This window comes from Boleophthalmus pectinirostris, unplaced genomic scaffold, assembly GCF_026225935.1.
Source record: "Boleophthalmus pectinirostris isolate CB_2022bp ecotype Guang Dong unplaced genomic scaffold, ASM2622593v1 HiC_scaffold_18, whole genome shotgun sequence".
NCBI classification, from domain to species: domain Eukaryota; kingdom Metazoa; phylum Chordata; class Actinopteri; order Gobiiformes; family Gobiidae; genus Boleophthalmus; species Boleophthalmus pectinirostris.
The window spans coordinates 1,630,001-1,650,003 of record NW_026571133.1 but is presented as its reverse complement, the minus strand read 5'-3'; the positions used below and the strand labels follow the sequence as shown (position 1 = coordinate 1,650,003).

The 20,003-nt window shown below is 41.6% G+C and overlaps 1 protein-coding gene across 1 annotated transcript in view; it reads right to left on the bottom strand.

Moving 5' to 3' along the window:
* nav3 (neuron navigator 3) overlaps nt 1-20,003 on the bottom strand; it is a 285,935-nt gene that overhangs the window by 201,277 nt on the left and 64,655 nt on the right. The window contains exon 8 of the mRNA XM_055153752.1: nt 14,926-15,041. Coding sequence (XP_055009727.1) covers nt 14,926-15,041 — 116 coding nt within the window. The remainder of the gene's footprint in view (nt 1-14,925; nt 15,042-20,003) is intronic.

Genomic DNA, 20,003 nt, shown 5'->3' with positions numbered 1-20,003 from the left:
TACGATATATCGATATTCCGATATTTTTGCACACCCCTAAAACGTAGCCTTAATCTTTGTTACTCTTTAATTTGCTTTAATTTGACGCAATCTGACCAGAAAGAGACGATTTAGCTGGAACTACAAAACTGTGAACTGATGTGCGCTGTTAAATAAGTCTGTTAAACATCATATTACCTTATCTTACAGTTTTTCAATTAGTCACTCTCACTTTATTGTTGAAAATCAAACTCGAAAACAGGACCGTGAACCCTCCGACTGATCACAGCTTCTGGAAAATGTGCTCTCTAAATCCATTTTGTATTTTTCCTTGAGCTTTCAGACGATCTTTAAAACTTTTTTGGTTGAGTTTGTTAATGCCTTGCGTGTCACCGCCGACTTCTAAACATTCCGCCATACACGTACATGTAGAACACCCCAGCAAAATGTCATTATAAAGTATCAATAAACATCCGATCACATGTGTTTTTACAGCTCAAAAACAGCTTGAAAAACAGGTATTCTGACTGTGAGCGGGCTCGCCTCTGCACAGATCTGACCTGTAACTTGGTCTGGACACTTCAGTTGCTTGTCTCAACGAAGACAGACATATTTAATGCTTTAACAACAATCTACACAAAGCAGATGGCAGACACACCATCAGAAAAGTTACACAGTGCATCTTTAAATATTAATGAATGAAAATAAACATAACTTCAGGCATTATTTCGAAGCAACTTGGTTAAAAAATAAAGAAAAATAGCACTGCATTTTAATACTGAGTGTCTTGGCGTCTCCCTCTGTGCAACATTTTGAGGACTTTTCCCATTCAAAAGACGTAATATTTTTGTTTTAAATTGTTAATCGCCCTGGCAACCGTCCCAGATTCTCATCGTTCTGCCAGATATGCAAAAAATCTGAAGGCAGTTTCCCATTCACAATTATTAATCGCTGTTAATCGCTATGGCAACGGGCCTGGATTTTCAGCGATCTGAAACCTGTGAATGTGCAAAAAAATTATAATTCACATTCAGAAGATGTAACGCATTGTTTTAAATTGCTTATCGCTATGACAACAGTCCGAATTTTATTTTTTTAATCATTCAATCTGGACCTTCTATCTCTCCTTCTCCTCTCTCTCTCCTCTTCTTTTTCCTCCCTCTCTTCCCACTCTCCTACCCCTCTTCTCTCTCCTCCCTCTCCTTCCTCTCTTCCCTCTCCTCCATCTCTCCTCATCCTCCTCTCTTTCTCCTCTTTCTTCTCCCTCCCTCTCCGTCTTTACTTCCCTCTCTCCTCCTTCTCCTCTCCCTCTCTTCTCCATCTCCTCTCCGCTCCTCCTCCCTCTCCTCATCCTCCTCTCCTTCCTTTCCCTCTCTTCTCCTCTTTCTTCTCCCTCCCTCTCCTCCTCCTCTTCCCTTTTTCCTATCTCTCCTCTCTTCCCTCTCTCCTCCTTTTCCTCCCTCTCCTCCCATCTCTCCTCCCTCCCGTCACTTCTTCTCCTCCCCTTCTCTCTCTTCTCTATCTCCTCTGTCCTCGCCCTCCCTCTCTCCCCTTCTCCCTCTCCTCTCTCTCCCTCCTCTCCTCCCTCTCTCCTCCCTCCTCCCTCTCTTCTCTTTCTTCTCCCTCCCTCTCCTCATTCTCATCCCTCTCCTTTCTCTCCTCCCTCTCTCCTCCTTCTCCTCCCCCTCTCTTCTCCATCTCCTCTCTTCTCATTCTCCTCCCTCTCCTTCTCTCCTCCCTCTCTTTTCCTCCCTCCCTCTGCTCCTCTCTCCTCCCCTCTTTCTTCTCCCTCTCCTCCTTCTCATTCCCCTCTCTTTTTCTCTCCTCCCTTTCCTCCCTCTCTCCTCCTCCTCTCTCCTCCTCTCTCCTCCTCTCTCCTCTCTCCTCCTCCTTCTCTCCTCTCTCCTCTCTCTCCTTTCTCTCCTCTCCTCCTTCTCCCTCCTTTCTCCTCTTTCTCCTCACTTTCTTCTTTCTCTCCTCTCCTCCCTCCCTCTCCTCCCTCCTTTCTCCTCACTCTCTTCTTTCTCACCTCTTCTCCCTCCCTCTCCTCCTTCTCCTCTTTCTCCTCCCTCTCTCTCCTTCCTCTCCTCTCCTCCCTCCCTCTCCTCCTTCTCCTCCCTCCCTTTCTCCTCTTCTCCTCCCTCCCTCTCCCTCCTCTCCTCTCCTCCCTCTCTCTCCTCCTTCTCCCTCCTTTCTCCTCTTTCTCCTCCCTCTCCCTCCTCTTTCTCCTCCCTCCTTCTCTTCTTCCTGTCCAGGACTTAATTAAACGCGTGAGGATGTAAACAGACGAGACTCGTCTTATCACAGATCAACAGTGAGAGCACAGAGCCGCTTCCTCCATCCATCACTCAGGCGTTATTACAGCCGTCCTCATTCATTAAACCTGTGAGCAGCACGAGCCGCTCCTCCACCTGCAGCTCCACCGACGACAGCTCACTCACAAACTCACAACAAATATAAAATCTCAACTTAAAAAATCTATCTTAAAGGTGCATTGTGTAACTTTATTGGTGGAGGGCTCATCAGACACTTTTCTTTTTGCGATGTTTGATTGTTTTGTCTGGAATGTTTCACAAGTATTTTACTGTTAAACCTTTTGATCTTCATGGAGACCAAACTAGACCAAGTTACAGGTCAGATCTGCGGGAAGACAACACCACTCACTAGGGCTGGGTATCGTTAAGAAGTTGCCAATACGATACACATCTCGATACAGTGCACTTTCGATTGGATACGATCATCATCATCAGATCTCAGTCCAGTCTCAGTCTCATCTCAGTCCTGGTCTCAGTCCTCTCATCAGTCCTGGTCTCAGTCTCAGTCTCATCAGTCCTCAGGTCTCATCAGTCCTGGTCAGTCCAGTCTCATGGTCTGGTCTCAGTCCTGCATCTCAGTCCTGGTCTCAGTCCTGGTCTCAGTCCTGGTCTCAGTCCTCATCAGTCCTGGTCTCAGTCCCAGTCTCATCAGTCCTGGTCTCTCAGTCTCAGTCCTCAGTCTCTCATCAGTCAGTCTGGTCTCAGTCTGGTCTCAGTCCTGGTCTCTCAGTCTCATCAGTCTCTCAGTCTCTCAGTCAGTCCTGGTCTCAGTCCTGGTCTCTCAGTCTCAGTCAGTCTCAGTCAGTCTCTCAGGTCTCATCAGTCCTGGTCTCAGTCCTGGTCTCAGTCCCAGTCTCATCAGTCCTGGTCTCAGTCTCATCAGTCCTGGTCTCAGTCCTGGTCTCAGTCTCAGTCCCGGTCTCATCAGTCCTGGTCTCAGTCCCAGTCTCATCAGTCCAGTCCCGGTCTCTCAGTCTCTCAGTCAGTCAGTCTCATCAGTCCCAGTCTCATCAGTCCTGGTCTCAGTCCCGGTCTCATCAGTCCTGGTCTCAGTCCCAGTCTCATCAGTCCCGGCCTCATCAGTCCCGGTCTGGTCCCGGTCTGGTCCCAGTCTAGTCCCGCCACTGGTCACCACTCACTAGGGCTGGGCATCATTAAGAAATTGCAGATACGATACACATCTCGATACAGTGCGCTTTCGATTCAACACGATATATTTCAAATCGATTCAATAAAAAATAACGGCTCGATCATGGCTGTGACACTAAAAGTCTTTGTTAAACCACTTCTTGCTTTATTTTGAAAAAAAATTATATGTTTTTGTCAGTCGTTTTGATTGATAAGTTATGCAAGCACATTTCATGAAATCTGATGTAACTTCAATGTTCCACCCAAACTTCTCAAACTTCTCCTTCTGGACTCAGACTTGAACTTTAACAGCCACATTAAGTCAATAACATCTGCAACCTTTTACCATCTAAAAAGCAGCAAAAATCAAAGGTCTAAATCTGTCTAAATCAGACTTGAAGAGACTTGTCCATGCGTTTGTCTCCAGTAGGTTAGATACTGTAATGTTCTGCTCACTGTCCTCTCCAAATGAGCTGTGAGACGCTGCAGAACATCCAGAACACTGCAGCTCGTGTCCTGACTCGAACCGGGAAGTACGAGCACATAAGTCCTGTGCTCAGGTCTCTGCACTGCACTGCACTTTAAAGCGGCGCTGCTTGTGCAAGTCTGTCCACGGCCGAGCACCAAAGTCCATCTGTGACATGTTGGTGTCATATGAACCATCGGCACTCTGAGGAGCTCAGGGACCGACCTCCTGCTGGAGCCCAGAGTCAGGACTAGATACAGAGAGTTGGGACTAAACACGGAGAAGAGTCGGGACTAAACACGGAGAAGAGTCGGGACTAAACACGGAGAAGAGTCGGGACTAAACACGGAGAAGAGTCGGGACTAAACACGGAGAGTCGGGACTAAACACGGAGAATCGGAACTAAACACGAAGAGTCTGGACTAAACACGGAGAGTCGGGACTAAACACGGGGAGTCGGGACTAAACACGGAAGTCGGGACTAAACACGGGGAGTCGGGACTAAACACAGGAGAGTCAGGACTAAACAAGGAGAGTCGGGACTAAACACGGGGAGTCTAAACACGGAGAGTCGGGACTAAACACGGAGAGTCGGGACTAAACACGGAGAGTCGGGACTAAACACGGAGAGTCTGGACTAAACACGGAGAGTGGACTAAAACACGGAGAGTCGGGACTAAACACGGAGAGTCGGGACTAAACACGGGAGAGTCGGGACTAAACACGGGAGAGTCGGGACTAAACACGGAGAGTCGGGACTAAACACGGAGAGTCGGGACTAAACACGGAGAGTCGGGACTAAACACGGAGAGTCGGGACTAAACACGGAGAGTCGGGACTAAACACGGAGAGTCGGGACTAAACACGGAGAGTCGGGACTAAACACGGAGAGTCTAAACACGGAGAGTCGGGACTCAACACTAAACACACAGGAAGTCAGGATTAAATATGGAGAGTCGGGACTAAACACAGAGAGTCGGGACTAAACACGGAGAGTCGGGACTAAACACGGAGAGTCGGGACTAAACACGGAGAGTCGGGACTAAACACGGAGAGTCGGGACTAAACACGGAGAGTCGGGACTAAACACAGAGAGTCGGGACTAAACACACGCGGAGAGTCGGGACTAAACACGGGGAGTTTAAACACGGAGAGTCGGGACTAAACACGGAGAGTTAAAACACGGAGAGTCGGGACTAAACACGGAGAGTCGGGACTCAACGACTAAACACACAGGAAGTCAGATTAAATACGGAGAGTCGGGACTAAACACGGAGAGTCCGAGTTTCAGATTCATGCAGCTAAAACTCTGCAAAACTCTCTCTCTCTCTTTTTAATTTCATGATGATTATTTATGTTTTGATTTGTTTGTGTTGTGATTTTAACGTATTTCCTATTCTGTAAATCACTTTAAATTACTTTGTGTATGAACTGTGCTGTACAAATGAACTTGCCTTGCCTTCTTCTCCTTCTTCTCCTCCTTTACCTCCCCTTCTTCTTTGTTAAGTGTTATTAATGTGGTGTGCCTGCTTCATTTGCCGCGCTGCCTCCTCTGGGTCGACGTCATCGCTCCTCCACCTCACTGCACACTCAGAAAGTCACGGCTCTAAATATGATGTAGTCTCCACAGTGCCGTATATTTATCATGGTTAGGGCTGCAGGGGACTAAAGAAGCTCTACAGACCACGAGACTACATCAGCACGGGGAGTTCATCCAAAAAACAACCATGTATGCAGAAAAATACTAGGAAATGATGTACTTATACAGAGAGAGAGATTACATTTATGAGTGCTGAATCTGTGTATCATTCGTTCATTCGTTTTTCGGACGAATGAAAACAGTCTGGTCCTGGTCTCAGGCCTTTTCTCAGTTCCGGTCTCAGTCCCGGTCTCAGTCCCGGTCTCAGTTCTGGTCCTGGTCTCAGTCCTGGTCTCAGTTCCGGTCCTGGTCTCAGTCCTGGTCTCAGTTCCATTCTCAGTCCCGGTCTGGTCCCAGTCTATGTCCTGATCTCAGTCCCTGTCTGGTTGCGGTCTGGTCTCGGTCTCAGCCCCGGTTTCAGTCCCGGTCTCAATCCCGGTCTCCCGGTCTCAATCCCGGTCTCAATCCCGGTCTCAGTACTGTTCTCAGTCTAGTTCTCAGTCCCAGTCTGGTTCCAGTCTAAGTCCTGGTCTCAGTCCCTGTCTGGTTCCAGTCTCAGTCCTGGTCTCAGTCTTGGTCTTAGTCCCGTCTCACCAGTCCTGGTCTCAATCCTGGTCTCAGTCCCAGTCTCATCAGTCCTGGTCTCAGTCCTGGTCTCAGTCCCAGTCTGGTTCCAGTCTAAATTCTAGTCTCAGTCCCTGTCTGGTTACGGTCTCAGTCCCGTTCTCAGTCCTGGTCTTAGTTCCCGTCTCATCAGTCTTGGTCTCAGTCCTGGTCATTGTTTGTTTTTTTTCCTCCCTCTATTTAACATCGCACTTCAGCCCGGTTGAGTTTACAAAAAAATAGTCTAATGAAATTTAAGACCTTTGTGATAAAAATAAGACTTGGACAACATTATTTAAGACTTTTTAAGGCCTTAATTTAGAAACATGAAATTTAAGACCTTTTTAAGACGTTTAAGACCCTGCGGCTGCACTGTCATTGGTGTATGGACTATAAAAACTATTCTTGCATTCCCACGTGACATCACAAGGTGGAACAGAGTGTTTTTTGTTTGAGTCTAAATCTAAATCTGCAGGGTTCGTGTGTTAAACATGTGTGAATGGAACAAAACACAACTCCAGGTCTGTTTATGATGAGGAAACTCCAGCATAAATCAGAAAACAACGTTACATGGGGTTTTAATAAAATGTTCCGTAACTCTCTTTCCAAAAACGTTCAACCCGTCACTGAACCCTCTGTTCCCACATCGTCAGAAACCACTTCAGAACTCCGCGCTCCGTAAAAAATGTAAAATAAGGCGTCCTGTCATGTGGGTTTGGTCCAGCGCACACTCCGACTTCCTCTGGTGCGGCGAGCGATCGTTAAAGACGGAGAAACGTGTGACAACAAAACCCGGGCATTTTAAAACCTGCCTCAGACAAAAGCGCTGGTCACTCTGGACGGGCTAATTTTACCCTTTAAATCAGAGCCTTTGGAAAAACCAGGGCCGCGGCGAAATGTCCGGAATGCGAGGGACACATCCGAACGTATAATCAAGGCGTTTGTTTGCGCTCTGTGGGCTGCAGGGATCGCTTTGAACTCAAGTGCTTTGGTTAGTGCTTCACCATATGACGGCAGGCGGGATAATGAAAAAATCTATATATTATGGATAAGAACAATTGCATTTCAGTACAAAAAATACATTAAAATACATGAAATAAATCAAAAACCTCACTCATGTTTTACAATATTGTAAAAACACAATAATGATGTAAAACTACTGCATTCTATCCCTTTAAATACATAAAAAAAGTCTATATTATCAATAAAATTAATTGTATTTCAGTACCAAAAATACATTAAAATACATAAAATAAATAAAAAAAATATGGTATTAGTAAAAATATAAGATAAATCCTTAAGAAAGTGTCAGTTGTCAAAAGACCAGGAGTGTAGTGGGCGTGGTACGCAGGGGTTCGTCGTAAAATAGTCTACAACTTAAAAAAAAAATAAAATAAAAGATGAAAACAACTTGCAACCAAGGCTCATGATATCTGCAGTACTGTCCTAAAGTGACTTGAGGGGATAAGGAGTGATCCCAGGACTAAAAGAGGACTAAAAGAGGACTAAAACAGGTCTAAACCAGGACTAAACCAGAACTAAACCAGGACTGAGTGTTGGGACGGGCACAGAGGTGCGCCCGCGTAAACCATCTGGTGACCGCAGGTGAAAGGACCGGCACAGAACACCACGGTGCAAAGCAAGGTCCATGGGCTTCTCTCTCTAGCTCTCAAGTCTAAGTTTAGTCCTGGTTTAGTCCTGGTTCAGTCCTGGATAAATCCTGGTTTAGTCCTAGTTTAGTCCTAGTTTATTCCTGGTTTAGTCCTGGTTCAGTCCTGGTTCAGTCCTGGTTCAGTCCTAGTTCAGTCCTGGTTTAGTACTGGTTCAGTCCTGGTTTAGTCCTGGTTCAGTCCTAGTTCAGTCTTGGTTTAGACCTGGTTTAGTCCTGGTTCAGTCCTGGTTCAGTCCTGGTTTAGACCTGGTTCAGTCCTGGTTTAGTCCCGATTCTGTCCTGGTTTAGTCCTGCTTTAGTGGTTCAGACCTGGTTTAGACCCGGTTTAGACCCAATTCAGTCCTGGTTTAGTCCTTGTTTAGTCCCGATTCAGTTCTGGTTTAGACCTGGTTTAGTCATGGTTTAGTCCAGGAGAAGTATTTATTTCAATTTGCAACAATAAAAATGCCCAAAATGGAACGAAGGTAAGATAGATACATTTAATGCCATACTGTGGAACATTACAGGCAAAGCAATAGGGATTAAAAATTCAAAAATTCACAAAAAAGCCTGTTGTTTAGCCTCAAATATTCCACAGTATGACATTATTTTAGCCTATCTCCATGGAGACAAGCAGGTGATGTGCCCAGGCCAAATATTTATTTCAATTTGCAGCAATAAAAATGCTCAAAATGGAATAAATGCAAAATGGATAACAATAAAAATTCAAAAAATACACCAAAAATCACCAAAATAAGGTATTAAAAATCAACCAATCAATATTTTTTCCATGGAGATGTTATTGTTCAGCCTGAAATATTCCACAGTATGGTTTTATTCTTACCTACCTCCAAGGAGACAAGCAAACGATGTGCCCAGGCCAAGTATTTAATTTAATTTGTAGCAATAAAAATGGTCATAAAAGAATGAACACAAGATAGAGCCAAAGCAATGGACATAAACTGGCAGCGGCTCCATGATCGGGAAAAGTTACAGTGCAGCTTTACGGCATAAATACGCCATTAATCTACTTTCAATGTGATCATTTATAAAGAGAATAAATTATAATACATTTTTGAGATTGCGTAATAGACAATGATAGTCTCAGTATGTCACTCTCGTCAACTGTCTGCAATAAAAACGACAGTAACTTTACTTTACACGAGGTAATTAGATAAAACGAGCTCGGGCTGAACTGTCCCGTTGTGTTTCTTATCGTGAAAACCACACAGACGACCGCGGTGTGAAAATGTACAACTGCGAGAGTCCGAGTCCACGGCGGACGAAACGAAACGTGGGCAGCGAGCAGCGAAACAAAGCGTTCGTTTGGGCGTCCACTTACTCCCAGGACACAGAGGGCAGAGCGGAGAGGCAGAGAGAAGGAGGGAGAAAGAGAAAGAGTGGAGGAGGGAAAAAAGGAGAGGGAGAAAAGTGCTGCTCTTTACTGTACATACACGGTGCAAAGGGATAGAAACAGAACGAGCGCTTCTCTCTCCTTCTTTCTGACTTTGAAATAAGTTATGGATGAAGAAGGACTAAATATCTTGCATGTTCTGTGCTGTTGGCAGGTGACAGATGTGCGATATGGGCCCGGTCAAGCAGAAGTAAACAGCAAGGCCAAAAATTCAAGTTAATGCAGCAGATATAAAAATGTATTGAACAGATACATATGTACTCTAGTTTATGAAACTGTTTACCTTTTTTCTGTACCATTTTTGGTTCTAAAGTTACATATGTTTTAAACAGACCATGTATGAAACATGGAACAAAAATTATTTCCCAAATTTCAAAGACCTGAAAATCATGTAAATAAATGGATGTATTTCATCATATCTTGTGTTATTCCATCTTTGAACTGTTGATGAAGATACATGATTTTTCAAAAAAAATTTATTTAAAATGATAAAAATTTGCTTGGAAGGACTGACATATTTTACAGAAATAGTTTCCTTTCATTTTGAAGTAATATTAAAGTATTCGGAAGAAAAAAGCGACAAATGATGTAAAATCCTGCACCTTCTACTTGTTTGAACAATTTTCCCTCCGTTACTTTTCCCTCCGTTACCATGACCTTTCTTAATAAAAAATCTCATGAGTCAAAAAGTTTTTCAAGAGGTTTTTCAACCTAATCTTGTACCATTTGGTAGAAAACTATATGAAGCAAATATTCAAACCAGTTTGTTAAGGATATGTAAGTGAGAACCAAGAGTTTTCACTGTTTGGATTTATTGCCCAAAAAGTGCTGCATATTTCATTCCCTCCGTTACCGACATGAGTTTTAAAAATTTTTGTCAACAACTTGAAAGAATATCACAGGTTTAACTTGACCCTGTTGGAGTGTAACTCTTTCCTACATTCTGATACTTTACTTATTTCAATAGTTCCTCTAGTTTCTGAATAAGAGATATTTGAATGTAAAAAATCTGCCCCTGTTTCCCTCCGTTACCACTTGACCGGACCCATATACTGTATTGATAAAGGAGTATGTACTGACTTAAATCTTAAAGAGCCGAAGCTTTACTCCGCCCCTAAGCAAAATCTGAAAAATACTCCAGAGTGGGTGGTGTCTGGCGGGTTGGGAGGAGCGGGTGGAACTCTGCTCAATTTAATTTCTCTCCAGCGACTAGGTCAGGAATTGGAATACACTAGACGGTTTGCAAGAACCCTGGAAGTTGTAGACCGCGCACGAGCGGCGAAGAGCTGTGAAGCCATGATGTCAAACTTGTCACGTCTGTCTGTGTCCATTTTGTGGAACAGCACAACAGTAAACAAAGCGTCGAGATGGATGTAGATGAAAACAGACATTCTGTGTTGGCAACGATTCCCAAGATCGAGGATTTAAAGCTGGAACAAAGAGAATGTTTGGTGAATTTCATCAAGGGGAAACACGTTATTGTCCTTCTTCCTACGGGATTTGGTGCATTACAAACGTCACGACCAAATAGCAGAGATTGGTTAAATAAAAAAGTACCCGCCTTCCGTCGAGCAAACGAATCCTATCCACGAAGTGAAACCGGCTGATGAATCAGGCTAGTGTGGGGCGGGCTCTGGAACAATGACTGACAGCCGACCGACAGCCACAACAATCCAACACGGCTTGGACCGGTGCGCTCCGGACTTTGAAACAGAGCGGACATTTGTGTTCAGATCCCTTTCCTCCAGACATAGTGGGACATTATGGTGACCGGCACATGTGTGCATGATCTTGTGGAAATTTCATCTCGTGAGTTCTTGTGCACAAGATCTTGTTCCATCCCTCGTAATTATTGTGACAACCCTCCCGATCCCTAATACAGGCCTACATACAATAGTTTATCTATAGTAAAACATGATCACATTGTGGTTGGACAATAAACATAAAAATCTGATCAAACTGCAACTACTCTGAGATCTATAATCATAATTTAAACTGTTTAAATCTGACTTCTCTACCTTTTAGACTGCACAATAATGCCTAATGCATAATAGTCCCTGCATGTTAAACCAATCAGGTTCTGCTGATCTGATTTTTGATGACAGTGTGAGCAGGAGTCACAGGAGGAGCCGTGGAGCAGCTGAGGTATCTGCCCCAGGGCAGTTACGGCAGCTCCAGTCACAGCTGTGCCTCTGTCTGTGTCTGTGCTTGTGTCTGTCAACACTGCCCTCTGCGTCACCTCACACTCTCTGTTCACTCTGTTTGAATCAAGACACTACAAAGAGGGAGAGCACCCAAGCAGCAATATGACGACAATGAATCTCTTGTTTTGTTTTATTTTTTCGCATTATTTTGAAAACAGTATTCATACAATGCAGCAGGGATGTGATAAAAAGTGTCTATAAGGCCTAGAGGTGTGTATTACAATGAGTCTCGTGATACGATACGCATCACGATATGCCTGCCACGATTCAATATATCCCGATATATCCTGATACTAAAACAAAGGACGATATACTGTGACCTAGCAATAATTATGTACAATATTTTGGTTGAGTACACATTCACTAGAACAAAATTGAACGAAATACAGTTTATTTAGTTTTTAAATCATGAGAACTTTAAATTGAACTGACAAATTTTTCATGAAAAACATGACACATTCAGACACAGTTTGAATCGATATAAGAATCGTGCAGTGAAGTATCGTGATATATCACTGAATCAATATTTTCTTACACCCCTAATAAGGCCCTATCCACACTAGTCGTATTCAAGTTGTTTTCGTTGTGGATGCAGTGTTCGTTCACACTAATCCCATGGAAAACAGATCCAGAGACGGAACGATCTGGTGCCTCCAGCTCCCACGAATTCATCTGAGTACAGATCTGATCCGGCACCGTGTGAACACCTGAAAACACTGATACTCTAACTAGGGATGGGCATTCGATGAAATTTTCTTAATCGATCGTCGGAAAAATTAACGATCGATTATCGATTAATCATTAATGTTTTTATATTAAAACTGATCATCATTATTATTACTATCTGCACTACTGATCTGCATAAATAAATTCAACTTTACGACATATAAACCGTAACGACTCTAGAGACACATCAGCCCGTTTGACATTATAATGTGTTTAATTCAGTTTTGTGCAACTCTCACAGAAACAAAACTTAAATTGCTAATTTGCATAAACTAAGCGAAGATAAAACTACAGCTCTTGTGTCGCTGATGCGGTCAGTTTCTGTTGGATTAAAAGACATGACTCAGGTGAATACAGGTTAGTGTGACCAGATTTGCGTTTGTCAAAACCAGGACACCGTACGGGGGGAGGGAGGTGGGGATTTGTCATCAACACTGAGCGACTCTCACCGGGTAAAACTTTTTCCCACTGGACACCGAAACATATGTGCTGCTTTATACACTGTGCACATGGACTCACACTTGTCCCGAACGCAACGGAAAGTGTGGAATTTCTTGTACAAGTCGTCGTTAAATATGCATTTGCGTTTCGTTACGTTGCAGACTGACCGACTGTTTGTGTCTCGCTCCTTCTGAGTGCAGAGAGACACATGTACACACCTGTTTGGTCACACTACACACAGCAACCATTCAGTTTGTCGATTAAAATGAACGTAATCGATGAAATTCTTAATGATCAATTATCAATTAATCGACTAATCATGCCCATCCCTAACTCTGACATAGGAGCTCTAGCTGCTGTCCTTTTTGGACCACGTCACTGTGACTTCTGCCTTCCTGATTCGCTGGGTTTGTGACATCGGTCATGTGACGCTATTGCGGAAAACAGTTTAAACAAACCACAGACAAATGTGAAACAGCGGAGCTCGAACTAGAAAGACTCTTTTCACGCTTGACATCATCCTCAGCTCGAAATCGGCTGCTGCAACTTCAGACACGGTGCTCCACTTCCTTGTTTTTACCGCCCATGTGACGTCGTGACATCGTGACATTTAGTTTATTTAGTTTAGTTTATTTATTTAATGAGACAGGGACAGTACACAATCTACATTAACCTTAGTAGGAGAGATGCATTGTACCAGGTTGTAACACCAGTGCTAATTTCCACCTGTCGTCCCTGGGCAGGTTGATGTTATAGCTCATAAAATCAAAACATACAAAGAGAATGTGTTTATAATGTCCAGAGCATCATAACAATTCTGTATCATCATTCACTCCCATCATGACGACGTGATGTAACTAGGGTTTCAGGCAGTCTCGTGTTACTGTGTGGATAGGAAAGGCTTTGATTGCAGACACAGAAATGACGTGTCTGGATGCAAATCGTTTCCAATATGGTGATGGTGATTTGTTTCATTGTAAACGTGTCTATAAAAGTCTTGGTTAAGGTTCAAGTCTAGCACTAAACATAAATAGACTGTAAAATTTACCACAAAGAGACAGAAACAACAGTATGCACCAGAACTACTACAACCACACTACAGCATCTGGAATTCTCAGCGGTTTGTCTCCACTTCCACCAATACAAGATGTTTAAACCTCTATATAGAACAGAACGAAATAGAAAATCTGATGTTCTTCCTTCTCCACATAAACACAATCCAAGCTATGACCAGTGTTGGGGAGTAACAGATTACAAGTAACTGTATTCAGTTACAGTTATTGTTTCAGTGAGTGGTAATTGGATTACAGTTACTTGGTTGAAATAAATGGATTACACAGAGGTATTTTCCTGTTTTCACTAAAACTAGGACTAAACCAGCTCCAAACCAGGACTAAAACCAGGTCTAAACCAGCTCCAAACCAGGTCTAAACTAGGTCTAAAACCAGGTCTAAACCAGGTCTAAACCAGGTCTAAACCAGGACTAAATCCAGGTCCAAACCAGGTCTAAAACAAGGTCTAAACCAGGTCTAAACCAGGTCTAAACCAGGACTAAACCAGGTCCAAACCAGGTCTAAGCCAGGTCTAAAACCAGGTCTGAACCAGGTCTAAACCAGGTCTAATCCAGATCTAAACCAGGACTAAACCCAGGTCCAAACCAGGACTAAACCAGGACTAAACCAGGACTAAACCAGGACTAAAACCAGGTCTAAACCCAGGTCCAAACTAGGACTAAGCCAGGACTAAACCAGGTCTAAACCAAGACTAAACCACTAAACTAAATCATGCTGCCTGGACCATGTCTCCTCCTCTTCTATCAATAATATTTTTAATTTGGTTCAGTAAAGTCTGGGCTTTTAATTTTCTTTTATCAGACAAAACTTCTTATGTGAAGATTTCCTCGTTGTTTCTCTACAGCAAATCAAGTAATCCAAAGTATTCAGATTACGTTACTCACTTTAAGTAATTTAATGGATTACGTTACAAACTACATTTTGGAGTACGTTATCTGTAATCTGTAGGGGAATACATTTTAAAAGTCACCTTCCCAACACTGACTATGACCCCACAAAACACAGACAAACTTGTGCATTTTCTTTAACACGTTACAAAAAAACAACTTGATCCTCACCATTTCAAACCGTTATAAGAAAACAGTGCATCAAACGAGCAAACGCACCTCACAAAAGCAATTCAAAACAGTGAAGATTCAAAAAACAAACCTTAAATACATGACAGACTATGGAAATTCACAGCAACAAACCAAAAAGTACAAGAGTCTATGAAAAGTTCTATGTAAAAACCAATGTATTCTGATTATTCTTATAAGCAGGTGACGTGCAGATGTTACGGTCCTTACCTGAGATCTCCTCCAGGCACTGTTTGGCGGTTTTGCTGTAGACCAGATCTCCTTTGGTGGGACTGAGGCAGGGGTCCACGGGGGCCACCATCGTACAGTCATTCTCCGAGAACGTCCTGAAACACAAATCAAAACAAACATTATTTACTGAGGCAGAGTGGAGAGCTTTCCGAGTTAGGAGAATTTTCATCTTATCAATTACGGTAACTGGAGTAAACCAGGCGTAAAGGACACTCGGACACACAAAACTACTGTAAAACTCAGACCTGCAAACTCTTCAGAGAAAGAAAGGTGAGCTTTAATTCTGATTAAAAATAATTTAATTCAGAATACAAAATAATTCTGCTTTAAAAAGACCATGCAAACACTTAATTCCTAATGATTACTCAAAATTAAAATTCAATCCGAATTAAGAAGGTGATTTATTCAGATTATAAAGCCAAATTAATTTATTCCGCAATCATGTAAATCATCCTGTAAAAAATAATTCTGGTCTTTCAGCGCATCCACGTTGGCTCGCCCTTCTGATGCGATGACACACAAGATGGCGGTAATGTAATTGCGAAACGTACCAATGTTGCCCGTTAACACCGTGGGCCGTCCTCATCCCAAGTTATTATCAGGAACTCATAAAACAGCAGCACGTTCATGTCCCTGTCCAATCAGAACCTTTCCCGACCCCCAGACGTTGAGCGGAATTAAACAAAGCCAATTTAACTTGTTTTCCATGTAAACCTTGACTCGGAATTATTATTTTCATGTAAACCTCAAGTATAATTTACTTCTAAACTAGAGCAAAGCCAAACCCCTCCCTCAAACCAGCAGATTTATCCAAAACCACTAGGGCTGTAACAATAAACTAAATATTGTGATATCGTATCGTCAAAGTTTTCACAATAATATCGTGAACCATCACAATATATCGAATTACAAGTGTCTTTGCTTAAATTAAAAGTTGCAGTGCAGCAATAGTAAAAAAAATAATAATAATAAAAGACACAAGGAACTACATAGACCATGATCCTTTGCTCCATTTCAGTGCAGATTACAAGAAGAAATAACAGTTCTAACTAGGGATGGGCATTCGATGAAATTTTCTTAATCGATCGTCGGAAGAATTGACGATCGATTATCGATTAATCATTAACGTTTTTATATTAAAATGATCATCATTATTATTACTATCTGCACTACTAATCTGCATAAATAAATTCAACTTTACGACATATAAACCGTAACGAAGCTAGAGCCACATCAATCCATTTGACATTATAATGTGTTTAATTAAGTTTTGCGCAACTTTCACAGAAACGAAACTTAAAACCGCATCGCTAATTTGCATAAACTAAGCGAAGATAAAACTACAGCTCTTGTGCTGATGCGGTCAATTTCTGTTGGATTAAAAGACATGACTCAGGTGAATACAGGTTAGTATGACCAGATTTGCGTTTGTCAAAACCAGGACACCGTACGGGGGGAGGGAGGTGGGGACTCGTCATCCACATTGAGCGACTCTCACCTGGTAAAACTTTTTCCCACTGGACACAGAAACATATGTGCTGCTTTATACACTGTGCACATGGACTCACACTTGTCCCGACCGGAATGGAAAGCATGAAATTTCTTATACAAGTCATCGTTAAATACACATTTAAATACGCATTCGGTACGATGCAGACTGACTGAATGTTTCTGTTTGTGTCTCGCTCCTTCTGAGTGCAGAGAGACACATGTACGGACCCCCATTTGGTCACGCTATGCACAGCAACCTACATTCGGTTTGTCGATTAAAATGAACGTAATCTTAATGATCAATTATCGATTAATCATGCCAATCCCTACTGAGTACTTAACAATTTTCCTTAGTTACACACTCATTTCCCCAAGTTTATTATTACCACTACAAACCGGGGATGCCTCAATTTTTGCTTTTTAAAATCTGGAGCAGGAAAAGCCAAAAAAAAAAAAAAGAAAAAAAGAAAGTTAGCATGTATAGTTAGCATATAAGCTAGCGCCAGTTAGCATACATGTTTGAATCAATAAAACAATCTCAAAATGCAACTTGGATGAATAAAACATGGTCCTACACTTACATTTGTTTGTATATTGTAAATGACATCAAGCGTGTGCACTAAACCCACCTGTGAGCGCAGGTAAAACACTTCTGTTTAGTATTGGGCTCATTGCATTTACAGTACACAGATCAGACTGAATGAGGCTTTTCACAGCGCCATTACTGACACCTACTGGCGCCGTGTGGTATTACACCTTTAATTCAACATTTAAATCCTCAGGTAAAAATAAGAAACTGCAACACAAACTAGAGAATCAACCAAAATAAAATAATAAATAATAAAATAATAATTAAAAGAGCAGAACACAATTATAATGTACTGAAAAATTGTTGGGGTATGCCTTTTTATACCTTTATGTAAGAAATAATACTCCCTACAACTGTACAAATCACCCTTATGTAACAGATAATACTCCCTACAACTGTATGACAATTCACCCATGTGTAACAGATAATACTCCCTACAACTGTACAAATTGCCCTTATGTAACAGATAATACTCCCTACAACTGTACAACAACTCACCCTGATGTAACAGATAATACTCCCTACAACTGTACAAATTGCCCTTATGTAACAGATAATACTCCCTACAACTGTACAACAACTCACCCTGATGTAACAGATAATACTCCCTACAACTGTACAAATTGCCCTTATGTAACAGATAATACTCCCTACAACTGTACAACAACTCACCTTTATGTAAAAGATAATACTCCCTACAAATGTACAACAACTCAGACTTATGTAACAGATAATACTCCCTACAACTGTATGACAATTCACCCTTGTGTAACAGATAATACTCCCTACAACTGTACAATTCATTGTTATGTAACAGATAATACTCCCCACAACTGTGCAAAAACTCACCCTTATGTAACAGATAATACTCCCTACAACTGTACAAGTCACCCTTATGTAAAAGATAATACTCCCTACAACTGTACAACAACTCAACCTTATGCAACAGATAATACTCCCTACAACTGTACAACAAGTCACCTTTATGTAACAGATAATACTCCCTACAATTGTACAACAACTCACCCTTATGTAACAGATAATACTCCCTACAACTGTATAACAAATCATCCTCATGTAACAGATAATACTCCCTACAACTGTACAAATCATCTTTATGTAACAGATAATACTCCCTACAACTGTACAACAACTCATCCTTATGTAACAGATAATACTCCCTACAACTGTACAACAACTCACCCTTATGTTAGAGATAATACTCCCTACAACTGTACAACAACTCAACCTTATGCAACAGATAATACTCCCTACAACTGTACAACAAGTCACCTTTATGTAACAGATAATACTCCCTACAACTGTACAACAAGTCACCCTTATGTAACAGATAATACTCCCTACAATTGTACAACAACTCACCCTTATGTAACAGATAATACTCCCTACAACTGTATAACAAATCATCCTCATGTAACAGATAATACTCCCTACAAGTGTACAAATCATCTTTATGTAACAGATAATACTCCCTACAACTGTACAACAACTCATCCTTATGTAACAGATAATACTCCCTACAACTGTGCAACAACTCAACCTTATGCAACAGATAATACTCCCTACAACTGTACAACAAGTCACCCTTATGTAACAGATAATACTCCCTACAACTGTATGACAATTCACCCTTGTGTAACAGATAGTACTCCCTACAACTGTACAATTCATTGTTATGGAACAGATAATACTCCCGACAAGTGTACAACAACTCACCTTTATGTAACAGATAATACTCCCTACAACTGTACAACAAGTCACCCTTATGTTAGAGATAATACTCCCTACAAGTGTACAACAACTCACCCTGATGTAACAGATAATACTCCCTACAACTGTATAACAAATCATCCTCATGTAACAGATAATACTCCCTACAACTGTACAAATCATCTTTATGTAACAGATAATACTCCCTACAACTGTACAACAACTCACCCTTATGTAACAGATAATACTCCCTACAACTGTACAACAACTCACCCTTATGTTAGAGATAATACTCCCTACAAGTGTACAACAACTCACCCTGATGTAACAGATAATACTCCCTACAACTATACAAATCATTTTTATGTAACAGATAATACTCCCTACAACTGTACAACTGACAGGGGGCAGTGCAGTGACTTGTTTGCCCTTTAGGACTAAGCTTATAAATAATCCATTACCATTATAATAGGTATTTGTGACCAAAAATGAATAAATACAGTGTTTTTATTTACAGAAGTGTGAGTGTGGGTGTGTAAGTTGAGTTTAATTCTGTTTGTATCCTCCATAAGTCTCCCTGAAGAGCTGACAGCCTCCTCTCACCTCTCACTATCATCACAACAAACACCAGGAAAATACAGTTTCGTGACTTCGGACGGACAAATATTGAAATAATATGTGTTTACTCTTTATATTTCTCTCTGCCCTTGTCTATAACAGGAACATAAAAACAGTCCTACGCTCTCGGGGGGAACCAACACCTGCACAAACTACAAACCTGCACCAAAACTGACCAAATATTTAAAATCACACTTTTCACTGGTTTGAGGAATTAAAATGTTTGTGTTTCATATGAACTTTGCACAAGAGTTAATTAAAAAAAAGAAAATAAACCTCTCAAGTACATAACATAAAGGCGCCAGAATATTTTGACTCAAAAAGAAAAATCATGTTATTAACATTAATGTTGTTCATAATCACCAAGAGAACAGGACTAAACCAGGACTGAACCAGAACTGAACTAGTTCTAAAACAGGACTAAACCAGGTTTAAACTAGGACTAAACCAGGATTAAACCAGGACTAAACCGGGACTAAACCAGGACTAAACCAGGTCTAAACCAGAACTAAACTAGGATTAAACCAGGACTAAAACAGGACTAAACCAGAATTAAACCAGGATTAAACTAGGACTGAACCAGGACTAAACCAGGACTGAACAAGGACTAAACCAGGACTAAACCGGG